This window comes from Ziziphus jujuba, chromosome 11 (assembly GCF_031755915.1).
Source record: "Ziziphus jujuba cultivar Dongzao chromosome 11, ASM3175591v1".
Classification (NCBI taxonomy): Eukaryota; Viridiplantae; Streptophyta; class Magnoliopsida; order Rosales; family Rhamnaceae; genus Ziziphus; species Ziziphus jujuba.
This window is the reverse complement of record NC_083389.1, coordinates 15264585-15280809: the sequence shown is the minus strand read 5'-3', so window position 1 is coordinate 15280809 and position 16225 is coordinate 15264585. Positions and strand designations below refer to the sequence as shown.

The window sequence follows — 16225 nt, the reverse complement described above, 5'->3', positions numbered from 1 at the left end:
GCACATTTGATTAATTAAGAATAAATAAGTAAATAAATAATAATTAATTGAAAATAATATTTTCTCTCAAAACCCTCACCATTCACTCTGTTAAAAAGGTTCCCATTTTAAAACATTTTCGCAAAATCCAATCTTTTATGCCCCAAAAATCAAGGAAACAGTTAGTTTAATAAATAACTAAATAATCCAAATACGAATAAAATATAATGAAATATAATATAATAAAATAAATTTAGAATACTTACATTAAAGGAATATAACATAAAATAGAAATTCAACATATAATTCGTAAAATTGATTTAATAAATCAAAATAAACAGTACCAAAAATATAATTTAAATAATTACGAACAATCATGTAAAATAAGTAGTAGAGAAATACTGTAATATTCATTTTCAAATATTTAACCAGTCTATGTAATATTTTTATGGCAAGATGCATTTTAAAAACATTAATTTAAAATAAGTAACATAAAATATGAATAAATATATTTTATAAAATACTAATTGGAAATAGGTGATAAAACAAATTAAATACATTTAATTTTAAATACGAGTTTAAACCTTTAGCATTTGAAATTTATATCTGGAAAATAATACTTGACGCACCACACTATATACCAGTGATGCCCTATGATACCCAGCGTCCCGAGCACCATCTGGCAGGAGGTTAAAGAGAGAAACTTGCATACGGTCGCTTCGGCGTCCCAAAAGCGCCGCCGCTTAAACCGTCATCTCGACCATGAAGGGGAGCTGCTTATGGCCAATATCAAACTTGCCTACCCTCGGTCTAATGGCAACTCACGGGAGACATTATAACTTGTGCGCTCATCCACATACACAGTACAGAACACCAGTACTGTATGAGTGCGTTTAAAACAAATAACCAATTTTATTATTAAATACGCAATTTTTTCCAAAATTCACCATGGGAATTGTACCATTTTTCAAACTCACATTCCCACATTTTTCTTTAATCCTCATCATAAATCCATCACTTTAAAATCCATCAATTTGAATATACAAATTTTTCATTGGCATAAGGTCAAGCCATTAATATTTCAATACATAAAATCAATTAAATAATATTCCAAGGGCATAATTATATAATTTGAAACCACCAAACTTAAACAATAATTTTCTTGAAATACTAAAAATCAAATCATGCCCAAAAATAATATTAAAACCACATGAATTTCATATATAATTTAATTCCACAAAACCTCAATACCATAAAATAATTTCCACAATGCATAAATTTATATAAATGCATTTTTTATTAATCTAAATAAATTCACAAATAAATTCCGTAATAAATCAAATAATATTACTTTTACAATTCCTTTAAATATCAAATTGTCATAAAATCTAGATTTCCATAATTTATCAAAAATCATACATTTCAATTTATTCAAATATGGGCATCAAAATTTAATTCACAATTTATCTAACAATTAACATGAAGTAAAAACATTCAATATTAAAATATCACAATATAATTAATTTGACTCCCAAAATTAATTTCGAAGGTGGGTCACTCACCTCGAGCATGCAATTAACCCAAGATCCTCCATGGGATCAATTCCACGATGCACACGTGCTCCTAAAACAACAATATTACACAATTCAAATAAATTAATATTTTATTCGGGTAAATAATATCCGGTACCCAGGGGGTTTAACACAAACGTTAACCAAAATTTACGAGTAATATACCGAAACGAAGCTTATGGAACAAGGATCGCATTACCGGCCTCCACTGACCCCAATTCTGCTGGTGGTGGTCGGAATTTGCCCGGGAAGTACCGGCCAAACTTCACATCCTCATAACTCGCGAATCAATTAGAATTTAAACAATTGGAAACCATATTTGAACTCAGAAGACCCAAAATAGGGGAAAAGGGGTGGAAGATCGGACTGGGCTGGCCGAAAACGGCGAGAGTCGCCGGAAAACTCAACCCACCGCCGCCAACTTCACCAGCCCGATCTGGGCGCGTCCGGCGGCTTTTGGCCGGGAAATTTGGAGGGTGGCGTCGCCGGGGAATGGGCTCCTTCCCTGGCTTGCGCATGTGGCCGTCCGGTGGCCGGAATTTGAGAAACAGCAAGGACCCGAGAGGGAGAAAAAGGAAAGGAAAAGAAAGAAGAAGAAAGGCTCGGGGGGCTGGGGTGTTTTTCCCACGTGGGGGAAGGAAAAAAAAGAAAAAAAGAAAAAAAGAAAAAGAAATAAAAAGAAAATAAAAGAAATAATTAAATAATATTAAAATAATATTATTGTATAGAATAATAATAAAATAATATGGTATTTAAACATAGTTGACATGTGGCATCTCACCGTTGTGACACATGACACATTTTATTAAGTCACACGTGGCACAATGTTCACATATTTAAAAATAATATTAAAATAATACTGTATTTGAAAAATTCTACGGGCCTATAACTTTCAAGCCATATGTCCAAATCGGGCGTACCGCTAGTCTATGAATTCGTATCGACAAGTACTTCACCACCATGCATGAGTCAAAGCTCAACTTTGCATGAACAAAAAGTCAACTCCGGCACCCCTTGGACAGTTTGGACCTCAACTTGTTTTGCTCATAACTTTCAAACCGTAGCTCTGTTTTCAATGTGCTACTAGTCTATGGACTCGTGACAACGTGTACTTTTTAATGTTACCTCAGTCAATGTGAAATTCCATCAGGAACAAAAAGTCAACGTTTGACCCCTCCTTGATCAACAACGGTAAAACCTGGTCAACCTTGGTCAAATTTTAGAAATTCCGGTGTACTTCAGGACAGGGTGTTACAATACTAGTTGATTTCGGAGTTAAAGTTCCCAAAGGAGTCAGGTAGTAGGAGGTTCATCAAGATCAGTCCAGCAGTCTGCCGGACATAGCAGGGGTAAAGGAGGCCAAGGTCGAGTATTCGCGATGATGCAGCAGGAAGCCCTAACTACATCGGACGTGGTTATAGGTACACTAAATATTTTTGGTAATAAAGCGCTTGTGCTCATAGACCCGGGAGCAACACATTTAGGATACTCCTACAGGAGTTTGTCACTAGAGTTGGTATAACTCCCATACCTTTAGTGTACCACCCTGTCCCAAATCGCACCGAAGTTGACCGTTGACCGAGCGGGTCAAAAGTTGACTTTTTGTTCCAGTTGGAATTTTCAGTTGACCAGGGTACCGTGGCGAAGTGCATGATGCCCCGAGTTCGTAGACTAGTAGCACACCGTGGCGAAGTGCATGATGCCCCGAGTTCGTAGACTAGTAGCACGTCGAAAACGGAGCTACGGTTTGAAAGTTATGGGCAAAACAAGTTGAGGTGCAAACAGTCCAAAAGGTGCCGGGAGTTGACTTTTTCTTGTGGTGTAATTTTGTTTTGACTCTTGTATGGTTGTAAAGTACTCGTCGATACAAGTTCATAGACTAGCGGCACGCTTGAATCGGACGTTTGGTTAAAAAGTTATGAACGTTTGAAATTCACCGGATACCGTAGTATTTTATTATATCTGGCTTAAGTGCACAGTGATGCCACGTGTCATCACCTGATTGGTCCACGTGGAATGAACAGTGTCACACAGTGGCTTTTATTTGACAAAAATCTCGGGGAAGAGAGAGAAAGAGAGAAAGGAGAGAGAAAGAGAGAGAGAGTCCGACCGGCCGCCGGAATTTTTCAGCTGATCCACCTTACACGCACCGCCAGCAAGAAGTCCCTCCCCATTTCCGGAAAAACCCCAAAGTTTCACGGCCATTGGCCGCCGGACGCGCCCGGATCGAGGCGGCGAAGATCGGCGGTGATTTTTCCCTCCACCGCCGGCCACCGCCGATTGACCCCTTTCCGGCCATTTTTTGGCCACATGCGCCAGCCAGCCCACCACCTCCTCAAGTCTGGCCTACCCACCAAATTTCACGGCCACTGGACCACCAACGCGCCGGGATCGAAGCTTTTTCCGGCGAGGGATCGAAATTCTTCAAACCCCGATTTCTCCGCCGTCTGGCCTCCGTTTGCCTCACCGCCGGTCCCGTTGGATTCCTCTCCCCTCGATCTGCAAATCTGAAAAAAAAATCTCAGCCAATGGCCACCGCACGCGCCGCTGCCGGTGACCTCGGCGGCTCGCCGGAAGTTACTATTCCGGCGAGTACCCAGTCTCACGGCCGGCCCCTGTCCACTGTGTTTGACCTCCTGAACCCGAATCCGGCATCCATTTTTGCCAATTCGCGACGGTTTGGGAGAATTGCGGAGTCGAAACCCGAAAGCTTTCCGATGAGATTCCGACCACCTCGGGTCCGATCACCGGAAAGTAAGACCGAATCCGTGATCCTCATCACTTGAGCTTCGATTCGGTATATAACTCGCAACTTTTAGATATCGTTTGGTGTTCGCTCCCCAGGTACCCATTTGGGAATTACCTGAATAAAATATTAATATATTTGGTTGGTACACTGTGGTTGCTTTAGGTGCGCGTACGAGTAGTGGAGTTGATCCTGCGGAAGATCTTAGCTGATTTACGTGCTTAAGGTGAGTGACCCACCTTCAAAAAATATTTTGGGCAATTAATTATGTTTAATTGGTATTTAAATTATGCTCATGTGGTACGATTTAATTATGGTTTTATTGTGGTTTAATTTATTTATTATGCATGAGCAAATTATATTTCGGTAATAATCGTACGTGGTTTTAAGTATTATTTTCGGGCATAATTGGGTTAAATATTTTATGAAAATATTTGTTTAAATTTTATAAATTATGCCCGCAGTATTTTTATTGTTGAACCTCGTACTTCGAGAAAATTGTGGTTTATTGGTTATCGATGTTTCGTACCGATTTGTTAAATAAAAATATGTGGGATGGTAAGTGTGAGAATTTAATATATTTCCCACGGTAATTTTGGAAAACGGTACAGTTGGTTAATAATGATTATTTTAGACGCACTCATACAGTATTGGCCACAGCCGCCCCCCTCCTTGGCCGGGATGATGGTTTCAGCAGCGGTATTGTCGGGACGCCGAAGTGCCGTTTGCAAGTTTCTCTCTTTAACCTCCCCGCCAGTCGGTACTCGGGACACTGGGTATCGGAGGGCATCACCGGTATATGGTGTGGTGCGTCAAGTGTAATTTTCAAATAATGTTTCAAACCCCAAAGGTGTTCAAAAATTATTTATTATAATTTATTACATTTTAATTATATATTGGGGTATGTATTTATTTATTTATTGTTTATCAAATGGTTTAATCCCTTGGTTTTCGGGAAATACGTACATCGGGTTTTGTGAAATTGTTTTAAAAGGGGAACATTTCAAACAGAGTGATTGGTGAGAGTTTTGAGGGAAATTATTATTTCCAACGGTTATTATTATTTATTTACTTATTGTTGGTATTTATTCAATTCCCTTAATTGTTATTATTATTATTTTATTATCATTAAAAGTGTTCAGTAGTTAGGGTCACTCATTGAGATGATTAGCATCTCACGTTTTTAAGTTCCGTTCCCTTAGGTGCAAGGGGTGGTAGACGTTCTTCCGGAGCGAACCAATTTTCCGCTGCTATCGTGTTTCGAGAAGTACCTTTGTACTCATTCATTTCAGCGTATTATTTCTTTCATCTTTGTTGTATTTCTGTTGACTAGCACTTCATAAAGCTCTGTATACTATTTGGACACTTATGTTTTATTTATGCACTGGGCTGCTGTTATTGTTGTGAAGTGCTGTAAATTGTGGAATCAATTTGTAGTTTGCGGGAGGAATAAGGGGATGAGTATAGAAGTGTGTTTTCAGTGCAAGTGATTTTTGGTTAGTCCTACCTTTAGGGGAGGTGCTGCCGGATTTTCCGTTGGAAGGTTCGGTGGTATTTTCCTGGGATCAGGGCTTGTCTAGGGTTCCGGGGAAGGAATTCTGGACGGGTCCTGACATTTAGGATGTCTATTAGAAATTGCTACTCCTGCAGGAGAGTCTTTATGGCCTAGTCAGATGGTTAAGGGTTGCATTTTCTGTATTGAAGATCAAGTGATGGAAGCAAACCTAAGCCTGTTGGATCTGCTGGGGCTAGATGTAATCTTAGGCATGGATTGGTTGACAAGGAACCATGCCTTCATGGATTGCTACAATAAGGAAGTGACATTCAGAAGACCAGGTTTTTCTGAGGTAGTATTCCATGGAGAAGTTGGGAGACCTTTTGAACGTCACTTCCTTATTGTAGCAATCCAAATGATCTATGTCTCGACCATCCAACTGACACTGCCCGATATGCATCTTCCTATAGACTGGACAAATCCGCTTGGGACCATGAGTGGATTGCTAATACGAGCTTGCATCACCACTAATCGAATGACGGGCTGCGTAGGATACACGATGACTATCTCTCCGCTAAAAAATACCCCTCAGGCTCGGTCCACCACTACCAGAGGAGCCCAAACTATGACTCTTCTTTGATGCTCCCTGACTAGGTGTCCCCACATAAGAACCTTCAAAAGATCTATGTCTCAGCTTACACATCTCGACCTGCCTTTCCAACTCAAATGCAACATCTCAGGCAGACTGGTAAGTTGGATGCACTGAACCAGCAAGAGTTAAGGCTATATTCTCGTTTAAACCATCAATAAATCTTATCTTCTTTACATTATCGTCCGGAATCAAATGCATGCAAAATTTTGACAGCTTCCAAAACTTTCGTTCATATTCAGAAACGGTCATATTCCCTTGACGTAGCTTTTCAAACTTTTACGTTTGGGCCTCACGGTAGGCCGGAGGGCAGTACTCTATGGTAAAAACACTCTTAAACTGGTCCCATGTATGTCTTCTACGTGTCTTCTCCACCTTCCACCACTTCCTCGTATCGCCCTCTAACATGAATCCATATATTCTAACCATATCCTCGTTAGGGCACTGCATCCCTTCTTCTAAGATCTTCTCCACATTGGACAACCAGGTCACGGCTGCGGCTGGACATTGAGTTCCATCAAAGCTCACATCTCTCAATCGTCGAGCTTGGTCTATGGTATAGTTACTACCACTCGAGCTTCCTAAGACTTAGTCAACTAAGTTACGAGATTTCTAAGACTCGACCTGCTTTTGGAACTCTCAGCTAAGGCCTCTCGGGTACTACGTGCGCCCTGCCTACGCATCGCAGCAAATTCTGACGAAACAAACAAGAATTTAGAGATAAGAACACTTTAGCATGATTACAATAAGGAGTAACTTACGGATGGGATGTATAACAATGCACAATCCCTTAGGAATACAATAACCTAAAGCTCTGATACCAATCTGTCAAGACCCATCCAAGATCCCTCACCAGAATCCTAGACAAGTCTTGATTCTAAGGAAACACCACCAAATCTCCCAATGGGAAATTCGACAGTATCTCCCCTAAGGATTGGACTTACCATAAAATTTTCTACACAGAAATACGCATCTATGTGCACAATTTTATCCCTATCTTCTTACTACAATTTAATACCACAAGTTTGCAGCACTTCAAATAAATAACAGAGAATCAATACATAATTAAATATATACATCCAACATAGTATACAGAGCTTTCATAAATTCTAGGTATGATAGTTATTACAACAAGAAGTAGAAAGAAATATTATAAGATAGGAAATAAAGAATGAAGACTTTCGAACTTTCGGAAATGACCCAGTCATCGAGCTCACGCCGATCCATCAAAGTCTACAACCTAAGCCTAGGGGAATGAAATTTAAAATATGAGATGCTAATCATCTAGGTGGGCGACCTATTCTACTATACAATAATAAGAATAATAATGATAATAAAATAAAGTTGATTAATTAATAGTAAATAAGTGATTTAGTAATAATAGTTGAAAATAATATTTTCTTTGCAAAACCCATACAATTCACTCAGCTGGAAATGTTCCCCTTTAAAAACATTTTTGCAAAACCTAATATTTGTATACCCCAAAATCAAGAAATAATTAATTAAATAAATTGCAAATAAAATACAATAAATTAAGGATCTAAAATTTATAACGAAAGTAGAATAAATATGAAAATAATGTTTGAAACAATTACTAAAAAATAAAAAAATAAAATATCATAAAACAAATAAAACAAAAATCATAATAGAATTCATACTAAAATAATCCAGGAGATGTTTAAATAAACAGAATAAATCAATTAATTAGTTAAATAAATAAAGAAATATTTAAATCAATTTAAATATCCATTTAAAATAAATGGTAAAAATATAATAAAATATAATAGAAATTATTTTAAAACACCAAATCAATTTAATTAGTAAAATCAAGGCAAATTGCATTTTAAAACATTAATAAGAATAAGTAATTAAAAACATAATAAAATTTCCATAAAATTTATGTTAAAATCTCAAATCAAAATAAACAATAAAACAACATTAAATACATTTTGATTTAAATACAATTTTAAAATAAAAACATTTTAGTTGAGATTCATATGGGAAAATAACTTGGCGCACGATACTATATATCAGTGATACACGATGGTACCTAGTGTCCTAAGCACTGTCTGACGGGAGGTTAAAGAAAAAAACTTGCGTAAGATCGCCTAGCGTCCCAACAGCGCCACTGCTTATAACCATCATCCCGACTATGGGGCGACTTATGTGTACTATATAAAACTTACTTGCCCTCAGGTCCATAGCATCCCATGGGAGAGTATACGAACTTGCGTGCTTATCAACATATACAGTACAGAACACCAATACTATATGAGTGTGTCTAAAATCAAAATAAAAAATTTTCGAATATAACAATCTCATAAAGTACCACTTTTCAAATCCATTGGTCCACATCACCTTTAAACCATCATCATAATCTCATCACTTAAAATCCGTGAGTGAAACTCCATCAATTTCATCATATCCGGATCAAATCCATCAATAATCAAATACATAAAATATTTTTGAAACATAATAATTTAAAATAATATTTTCACAAATTCTCAAAAATCAATGTAAATAAAATTGCATTAAAATCGCAATAAAAATCAACAATGCATAAATCCATATAAATACATTTATTATGAATCGTAAATTCAATATTAAAGATAACAATAATTAATAATAATTTAAAACCACAACTCCTTTAAATTCCCAAATATATTTTTGGCACCAAAACATACATTAAAAATTATCATAAATTGACAATATAAATTTAGGTAGCAATTTTATTTAATCTTCAACACATAAAACGTATTTTTCCAAATAATCAATTAACATGTAATATATATAATTAATCATCCAAAACAATTTTGAAGACGGATCACTCACCTCAAACGCATGTATCAATCAAGATCCTCCGCAGGATCAGTCTCACGATCTACATGTGCACCTAAAGTACCAATATTACATAAGATCAAATAAATTAATATTTTATTCGGATATATTGTACATGGGTATATGGGGGAGCTAACACAAACGGTGTCCAAAATTCACAAACGATATACCAAATCAAAGCTTACAATGTAAAGATTATAAATCAGGTCTTACCTTCGGGAGATCGGATCTATGGTGGTCGAAATCTTGTTAGATAGGTTTCGGACTTAATGTCCTCGAATCTCGCAAACCGCCATGAATTGAAAAAAATTGACCTCGGATTTGGACTCAAGGAGGTCGAATAAGTGGGAAAGGGTAGGTGGTGTGATCAGGAACTAGCCGAAATCAAGTTTTCCAACGAGTCGTCGTGGTCACCAGAACTATCATCTCTGGCGGCGCGTCCGGTGGCCACTGCTATGATTTTTGGTGGGGAGGTAGATCTGGTGATGGGTAATCCAATGAGGCAAATGGAGGTTTGGTTTGGGAGAAATTAGCCGGAGAAGAAAAGCAAGCCGTCACAGGAAAAGCCCTCGATCGGGGCGCGTGGGTGGTCGGTTGGCCATGGATTTTGGGTGGCTAGCCGAAAATGGAAGAGTGGTGAGGGTGGTCAAGCACGTGTAGGAGAGAAATGGCCGGAAGGGGTTCAAACGGCAAATGGTGGCTCTCTCCTCTCTCTCTCTTTTCTTTCACACGGCCCACACACATTTTTGGCCAATTAAAAGCCACCCGTGGGTGACATTATGCACTCACGGTATTGGCTGAAAAAATGACACATGGCACACACTGTGCACACGTTTTACACATGCTTAAAATAATAATAAAATAATACAATATTTGAAAAAATTTGTAGGTCCATAACTTTTCAACCAAATGTCCAAATTAGGTATGCCACTAGTCTATGCACTCGTATCGATGAGTACTTTACAAACATTCAAGAGTTAAAATAAAATTCTACCAAAAAAAAAAAAAGTCAAACTTGGCACCGTCGAACAATTTGGATCACAACTTGTCTTGCTCATAACTTTCAAATGGTAGCTCCGATTTTGTCATGCTGCTAGTTTATGAACTTGGGATGACACATACTTCGCAATGGTGCCTCGATCAACGCAAAATTCCATATGGATCAAAAAGTTAAAATTTATCCCTCCTCGGTCAATGTCAGCCAAACCCAATCAATCTTTGTCAATGTGAAGGAAATTTCGGTGTACTTAGGGACGGGGTGTCACAGGCTCTACTACCACGAATAAAATACAAAGTCAAGAACATTAAAAGCTTACAATGAAAATAAGAAATGAAAATTTCCAACAAAGTCTCATACCTAGCAGGAGACCGCCGTCTTGGAGGAGGTGATGGAGAATGGCCCCTAGGTGGAGATGCAAGCCTCCTACGGGGAGGTGTATCACTAGTTTGGTGTAGTTGTCTTATAGTGCAGCGGACATAAATGCAAGTAAAATATTCCATAAATGTGTATTATATCTCTATCACTTGAATACAATATTCTTATACTGAGTTATTATTTGTTCATGATCACAACTAGTTAAGAATTTAATTTTAAAAAAAAAAAGTTACCAGCACCTTGGAGGAAGGGGAAAGCTTCTGCGAATAGGACTGCCATGCATCCTTCTAGGAGAGGCTCTACTACCATGACTAAAATACAAAGTCAAGAACACTAAAAGCTTAAAATGAAAATAAGAAATGAAAGTTTCCAACAAGGTGTCATACTTAGCAGGAGACCATCGGCTTGAAGGAAGTGATGGACAATGGCCCCTAGTTGCAGATGCAAGCCTCCTATAGGGAGGTGTATCACCATGACAATAAAGAGACTCTACTCTATGATGAATAGGAGACTTAACACGATGCGTGGAGGAGAGTCTAGTAGTCTTCTAGGTGATCTCCTTCGTGGTGAGGGAGGAGGTTTTTACTGGGGAGAAGCTGATGTAATTAAATGGAGGATAACTTATTTGTTAGACCGGCAAAACAAAAGACATTTACATGTGCAATAACATTAAAAAAAAATAAAAAAAAAGGAAAAGGAAAAGGTGAAGCTTTTCTGAAAAAGCATTGCCAAAAGGGAGAAAAGCCAACACTTTTGATAAAAAGTGTCGCCTATTGTGTAGATTTTTAGCGACACTTTTTAGAAAAACGTCGCTAAATATATTTATAAATTATAAAGTTTAAACATTTTTAGCGACACTTTTTAGAAAAGCATCGCTGAAAATCTATACAATAGTCGACACTTTTGTACAAAAGTGTCGACTTTTCTCCCTTTCGGTGACACTTTTTTAGACAAGTATTGCCTTTTTCTCTTTTTTTTTTTTTTGATAATTTTGAATGATGTTTTTAATTTTGATAAATTAAATTGAACTAAACGATAATAATAAGACAACTAAACCAAATCATTCAATGTGTATCTGAATGGTTTTGGGTCTGAGCTTGGACTTGAGTTATTTGCTTTGGAGTTCCACTTTGTCCATGGTTTAACTAATATTTTATTCATTAATGTGTATCTACTATAGATGGGTTTAATTTTGTCTCAGCAATGGAATTGGTGGCAATAAATTATAGTTTTATCTTTGTGATGAGAGTTTGTGTATTATTTGCAACCACCACAACAGCCAATGCCACAGAAACAGTAGCAGTAGGGGGATGCATTGTCTAAGCGGCAGAGGCCTCAAACACTGGATTCCTTGTTTGCTAATATGAAAAAGCAGAGGATGAGGGTGCAAACACGCAAGAACAACAACAATGCTCCTGTACAACGAAATAGGAATGTTCATCAAAAGCCTTCATGGGGAAGAGGTCGATTTGGCAACTAAAGATGTAAAATACGGTCAGAATCATCTTGACCTTAGCAGTTATATATATATATATATATATATATCAATTAATAGTGCAATTGTTACTCACACAAAAAGAAAAAAATAGTGCAATTGTGGCATACACAAAAAAAAAAAATAAATAAATAAATAAAATAAAAAAACAGTGCAATTGTAATTTTTATTAAAAAAAAAAAAGCATTGCATTCTTTTTTAATATTTTCATTTACATTTTCCAGTTGCATACCCAATAATAAATAACGGGAAACTTTCAATATATTGACAAATCATTTTGGTTTTTAATTGCATATGTTCAAAAATCAATAAGTATGGACAAATTATAGGTAAGCCCATTTTAGAATATATTTAATGGATAAAATAATATTTATTAAAAATCTTATTACATAAAAGCTGGCCACATAAATAATATCAAATTTCATTTTCTTCCCATCATGCTAAAACACATAGCCCAAAAGCTTCAGATAATTATAACCGATATTGTGTGTGTGTGTGCTTATTTATTTTTTATTTTTTTGGATTTGGATTTTATGTTCCGGTCTAATCAAACTAAGGATTTAAAATTAAATGTTGGTTCTCATTGTCATATGAATAATTATCAAGAAAACTAGCTAAAATATGATGTGATTAAGAAATAAAGAACTAATTAAAATTCTAACTTGAAAACAATAGGACAAAGAAAAGAAAAATAAATTGAGCAGAGACAAGCTCAAGTTCATAAAAAAAGTCAATTTAATGTTCTAAATTAAAACAATTAGCAAACTTTTTTATCTAACTTAATATGATCAAACCTAGCTACAAAGAGGAAATTAGAACAAAACAGAACAGTTTTATTATACATAGTACGTATAACCAAAAATGTCTATTATTAGTATGGCTCTGCATTACGCATAACCAAATTCTCACTAACATACTCAGTTTATTTCATAAAAAAGGAAAAAAAGAAAAGAAAAAAAAACTCAGTTTATACGCGTTAAGTTATAAAGAAAATGCATTTATTGAAGACATTGTATCGGCTGCAAGTTCACACTACACAGACATTCGCATAACAAAATTGTATGCAACAAAGTCTTAGATTCTTGTTCCTTGAGTCTTATAAGATAATGCTGCAGCCAAAGGCCAATAATATTTGTTTTACCAAACTCCCCAATTAAATCTCTTGGCGTTTTTTATTATCCATATCCCAACATCTTCATTAATTATTGGAGTGTTCTTTCTAACTTCCAAACTCAATAACCAATTTTCTTCCTATTTTTCCTCCTCTCCAAACATACTGTTGTCTCTCCCTCTCTACCAAGGATATATATAATTTCAAACACGTTACTCTTCCAAAACACAAAATAAATAAATAAATAATAAATAAAATGGTAAGCAATCCAGTCCAGCCTCTGAAGCCATCGAATGAAAAAGAAGACAAGGGTTTGGTTTTCGACACAGTGGTTCTTCAACACGAATCTAACATTCCGTCGCAGTTCATTTGGCCGGACCACGAAAAGCCAGGCTCCGATGCACCAGAACTTGAAGTTCCACCAATCGACTTGAAAGGCTTTCTCAGTGGAGACAGCTTGGCAATCTCAAATGCATCTCGGTTGGTCAATGAGGCATGCAGGAAACATGGTTTCTTTCATGTTGTCAACCATGGAGTCGATCCCCAGCTTATTGAGAAAGCTCACAAGTACATGGACTTGTTCTTCGGTATGACACTTTCAGAGAAGCAAAAAGCTCAGAGGAAGATTGGTGAGCATTGTGGATATGCTAGTAGCTTCACTGGGAGATTCACCTCCAAACTTCCATGGAAAGAAACACTTTCTCTCCGATACTGCCCTGATGAGCAGTCCTCAAACATTGTTGAGGATTACATTGTCAATGTATTGGGTGAAGATTTCAGACAATTTGGGTAAGTGACACATCGATTTTACTCTATCTGCATATATATATATATATATATATGTGTGTGTGTGTGTGTGTGTGTGTGTATTCTATTGGATGGTGTTGAGCTGTTTATGTTACCAAATTTGTCTGATTATGTGTAATCAGGATGAAATATATATCCAATGGATTATATGTAATCAGAAGTCTAACATCGCCCAATAACAAATCACTGTATATATTTATATATAATATACACCAAGAAATGATCTTATAACTAATAATACAATGCCGAGTCCTAGTACAATCTGGACAACAAAGCCTAGTAGAACTAAATTTGTAATGTAACATGGTTGAATTAATGTTTTTCTCAGGAAGCTGTACCAGGAGTATTGTGAAGCCATGAACACTCTCGCTCTTCAAATCATGGAGCTATTTGGAGTGAGTCTTGGAGTTGGAAAAGAGTACTTCAGAGAATTCTACGAGAACAAAGATTCCATAATGAGATTGAATTACTATCCAAAATGTCAAAAACCGGATGAAACACTGGGTACAGGGCCTCATTGCGATCCAACTTCCCTAACAATCCTTCACCAGGATCAAGTTGGCGGCCTTCAAGTACTTGTAGACGAAAAATGGCACTCTATAACTCCTCTGCATAATGCTTTTGTTGTCAACATTGGTGATACATTCATGGTGAGCGAATTGTACTCATGACCATTAAGCTTTCTAGCAGGAATGTTTGTTTCATTGGATAATTTTATCCACATATTCTATTTGTTCAGTCCAGACAAAAAATTCATATATATCTCCAATTACCACTTTGACCCAAAAGAAAATCACTTAATTTGGTAAGGTTGTTGAAACAGAAAGTAATGAAAGTTGGGTGTTGATTTTTTTCAGGCTCTTTCAAATGGAATATTCAAGAGTTGCTTGCATAGAGCAGTGGTAAACAACACCAGTGTGAGAAAATCTCTTGCTTTCTTTCTGTGTCCAAACAAGGAGAAGGTTGTAATCCCACCGAGAAGTTTGGTCAATTCCCAAAATCCAAGATTGTATCCGGATTTCACATGGCCTACATTGCTTGAATTTACCCAAAAACATTACAGGGCAGACATGACAACCTTGATAGCTTTCACCGACTGGATTAATAGACGGGATCAAATGAAATCGGTTCAATAAAAATTATTATTATTATTGTTATTATTATTATTATTATTATTGTCAGTAGTAGTAGTACTTTTCTCTTTTTTTGGTTTTATTTAATTAAAATACCATATACATCAGAAAGAGAGGGAAGTTCCTGTGATGTTTATGCTATTATTATTATGTTATTGTTGGAGAGAACCGTGTAAATGAATTTGGAGGAATATAGAGGCGTAAAAGCGCTGGATTATTTCTTTTTAATCTTTCCATTTTTTTTTAATTTTTTTTTTGAAGAAAAGTCAGTTTAGTGCTGGTTATTTTAATCTACTAATTAATTACTATACGCTTTTTGTCGACATCAAATCTGCTTGTTGACTTGTATAAATTGGTATTTATTATGTTTACCAAGATAATGATAGTCAAGTGTTACATCAGTTTTTTTTTTTTTTTTTAATATTCCAGAGATACTAAAATGCCATTAATATAATTTTTTTTTATTTAGTTTTTATTTTTTATAGAAAAAATAAAGAATTTGCAGCCTCATGAAAAAATATGGAAAAATTCAGATAATAGGGTGATTTCATTATATTAATGTGCGCGCGCACACACAAACACACACACACACACACACACACACACACACACACACACACATATATATATATATATATCATTGTAGTAATAGCATATAAATGTATATATTGTCATAATAGTCAGTTTTAAAATACATCTTATTTTATTAAATTAAAATTCATCCTTAATGGTTATGGTATCCCATAATAATAAGGATTTAAAATTCAAAAAATTAGTCAATTATGGGTTTAATAACGTATTAAAACTGTGAAAGTCCAAACCACCCACATCCGATATTGTTCTTTTTGGGCCTGAAAAATCCTCTTACAACCCAGCCCTCAAGGTTTTGTCAAAACGCGTCGTACGGAAAAGGTATCCACACCACCTTATAAAGCGTGCTTCGTTTTCCTTTCCAATCGATGTGGGACTTCACAAGAATCCTCTTTAAGAAAGTATGCATTATAAGGATTTGGTGTTTAATAAATA

At 36.1% G+C, this 16225-nt stretch overlaps 1 protein-coding gene across 1 annotated transcript; it reads left to right on the top strand.

Moving 5' to 3' along the window:
- The first annotated feature begins 13515 nt into the window (after window positions 1–13515).
- On the top strand, window positions 13516–15202 carry LOC107432624 (gibberellin 20 oxidase 1-D). The gene is made up of 3 exons (XM_025066915.3): window positions 13516–14048; window positions 14395–14716; window positions 14924–15202. The coding sequence occupies exons 1-3, from the start codon at window positions 13516–13518 to the stop codon at window positions 15200–15202; spliced, it is 1134 nt and encodes a 377-aa protein (XP_024922683.3).
- Window positions 15203–16225: the final 1023 nt, after the last annotated feature.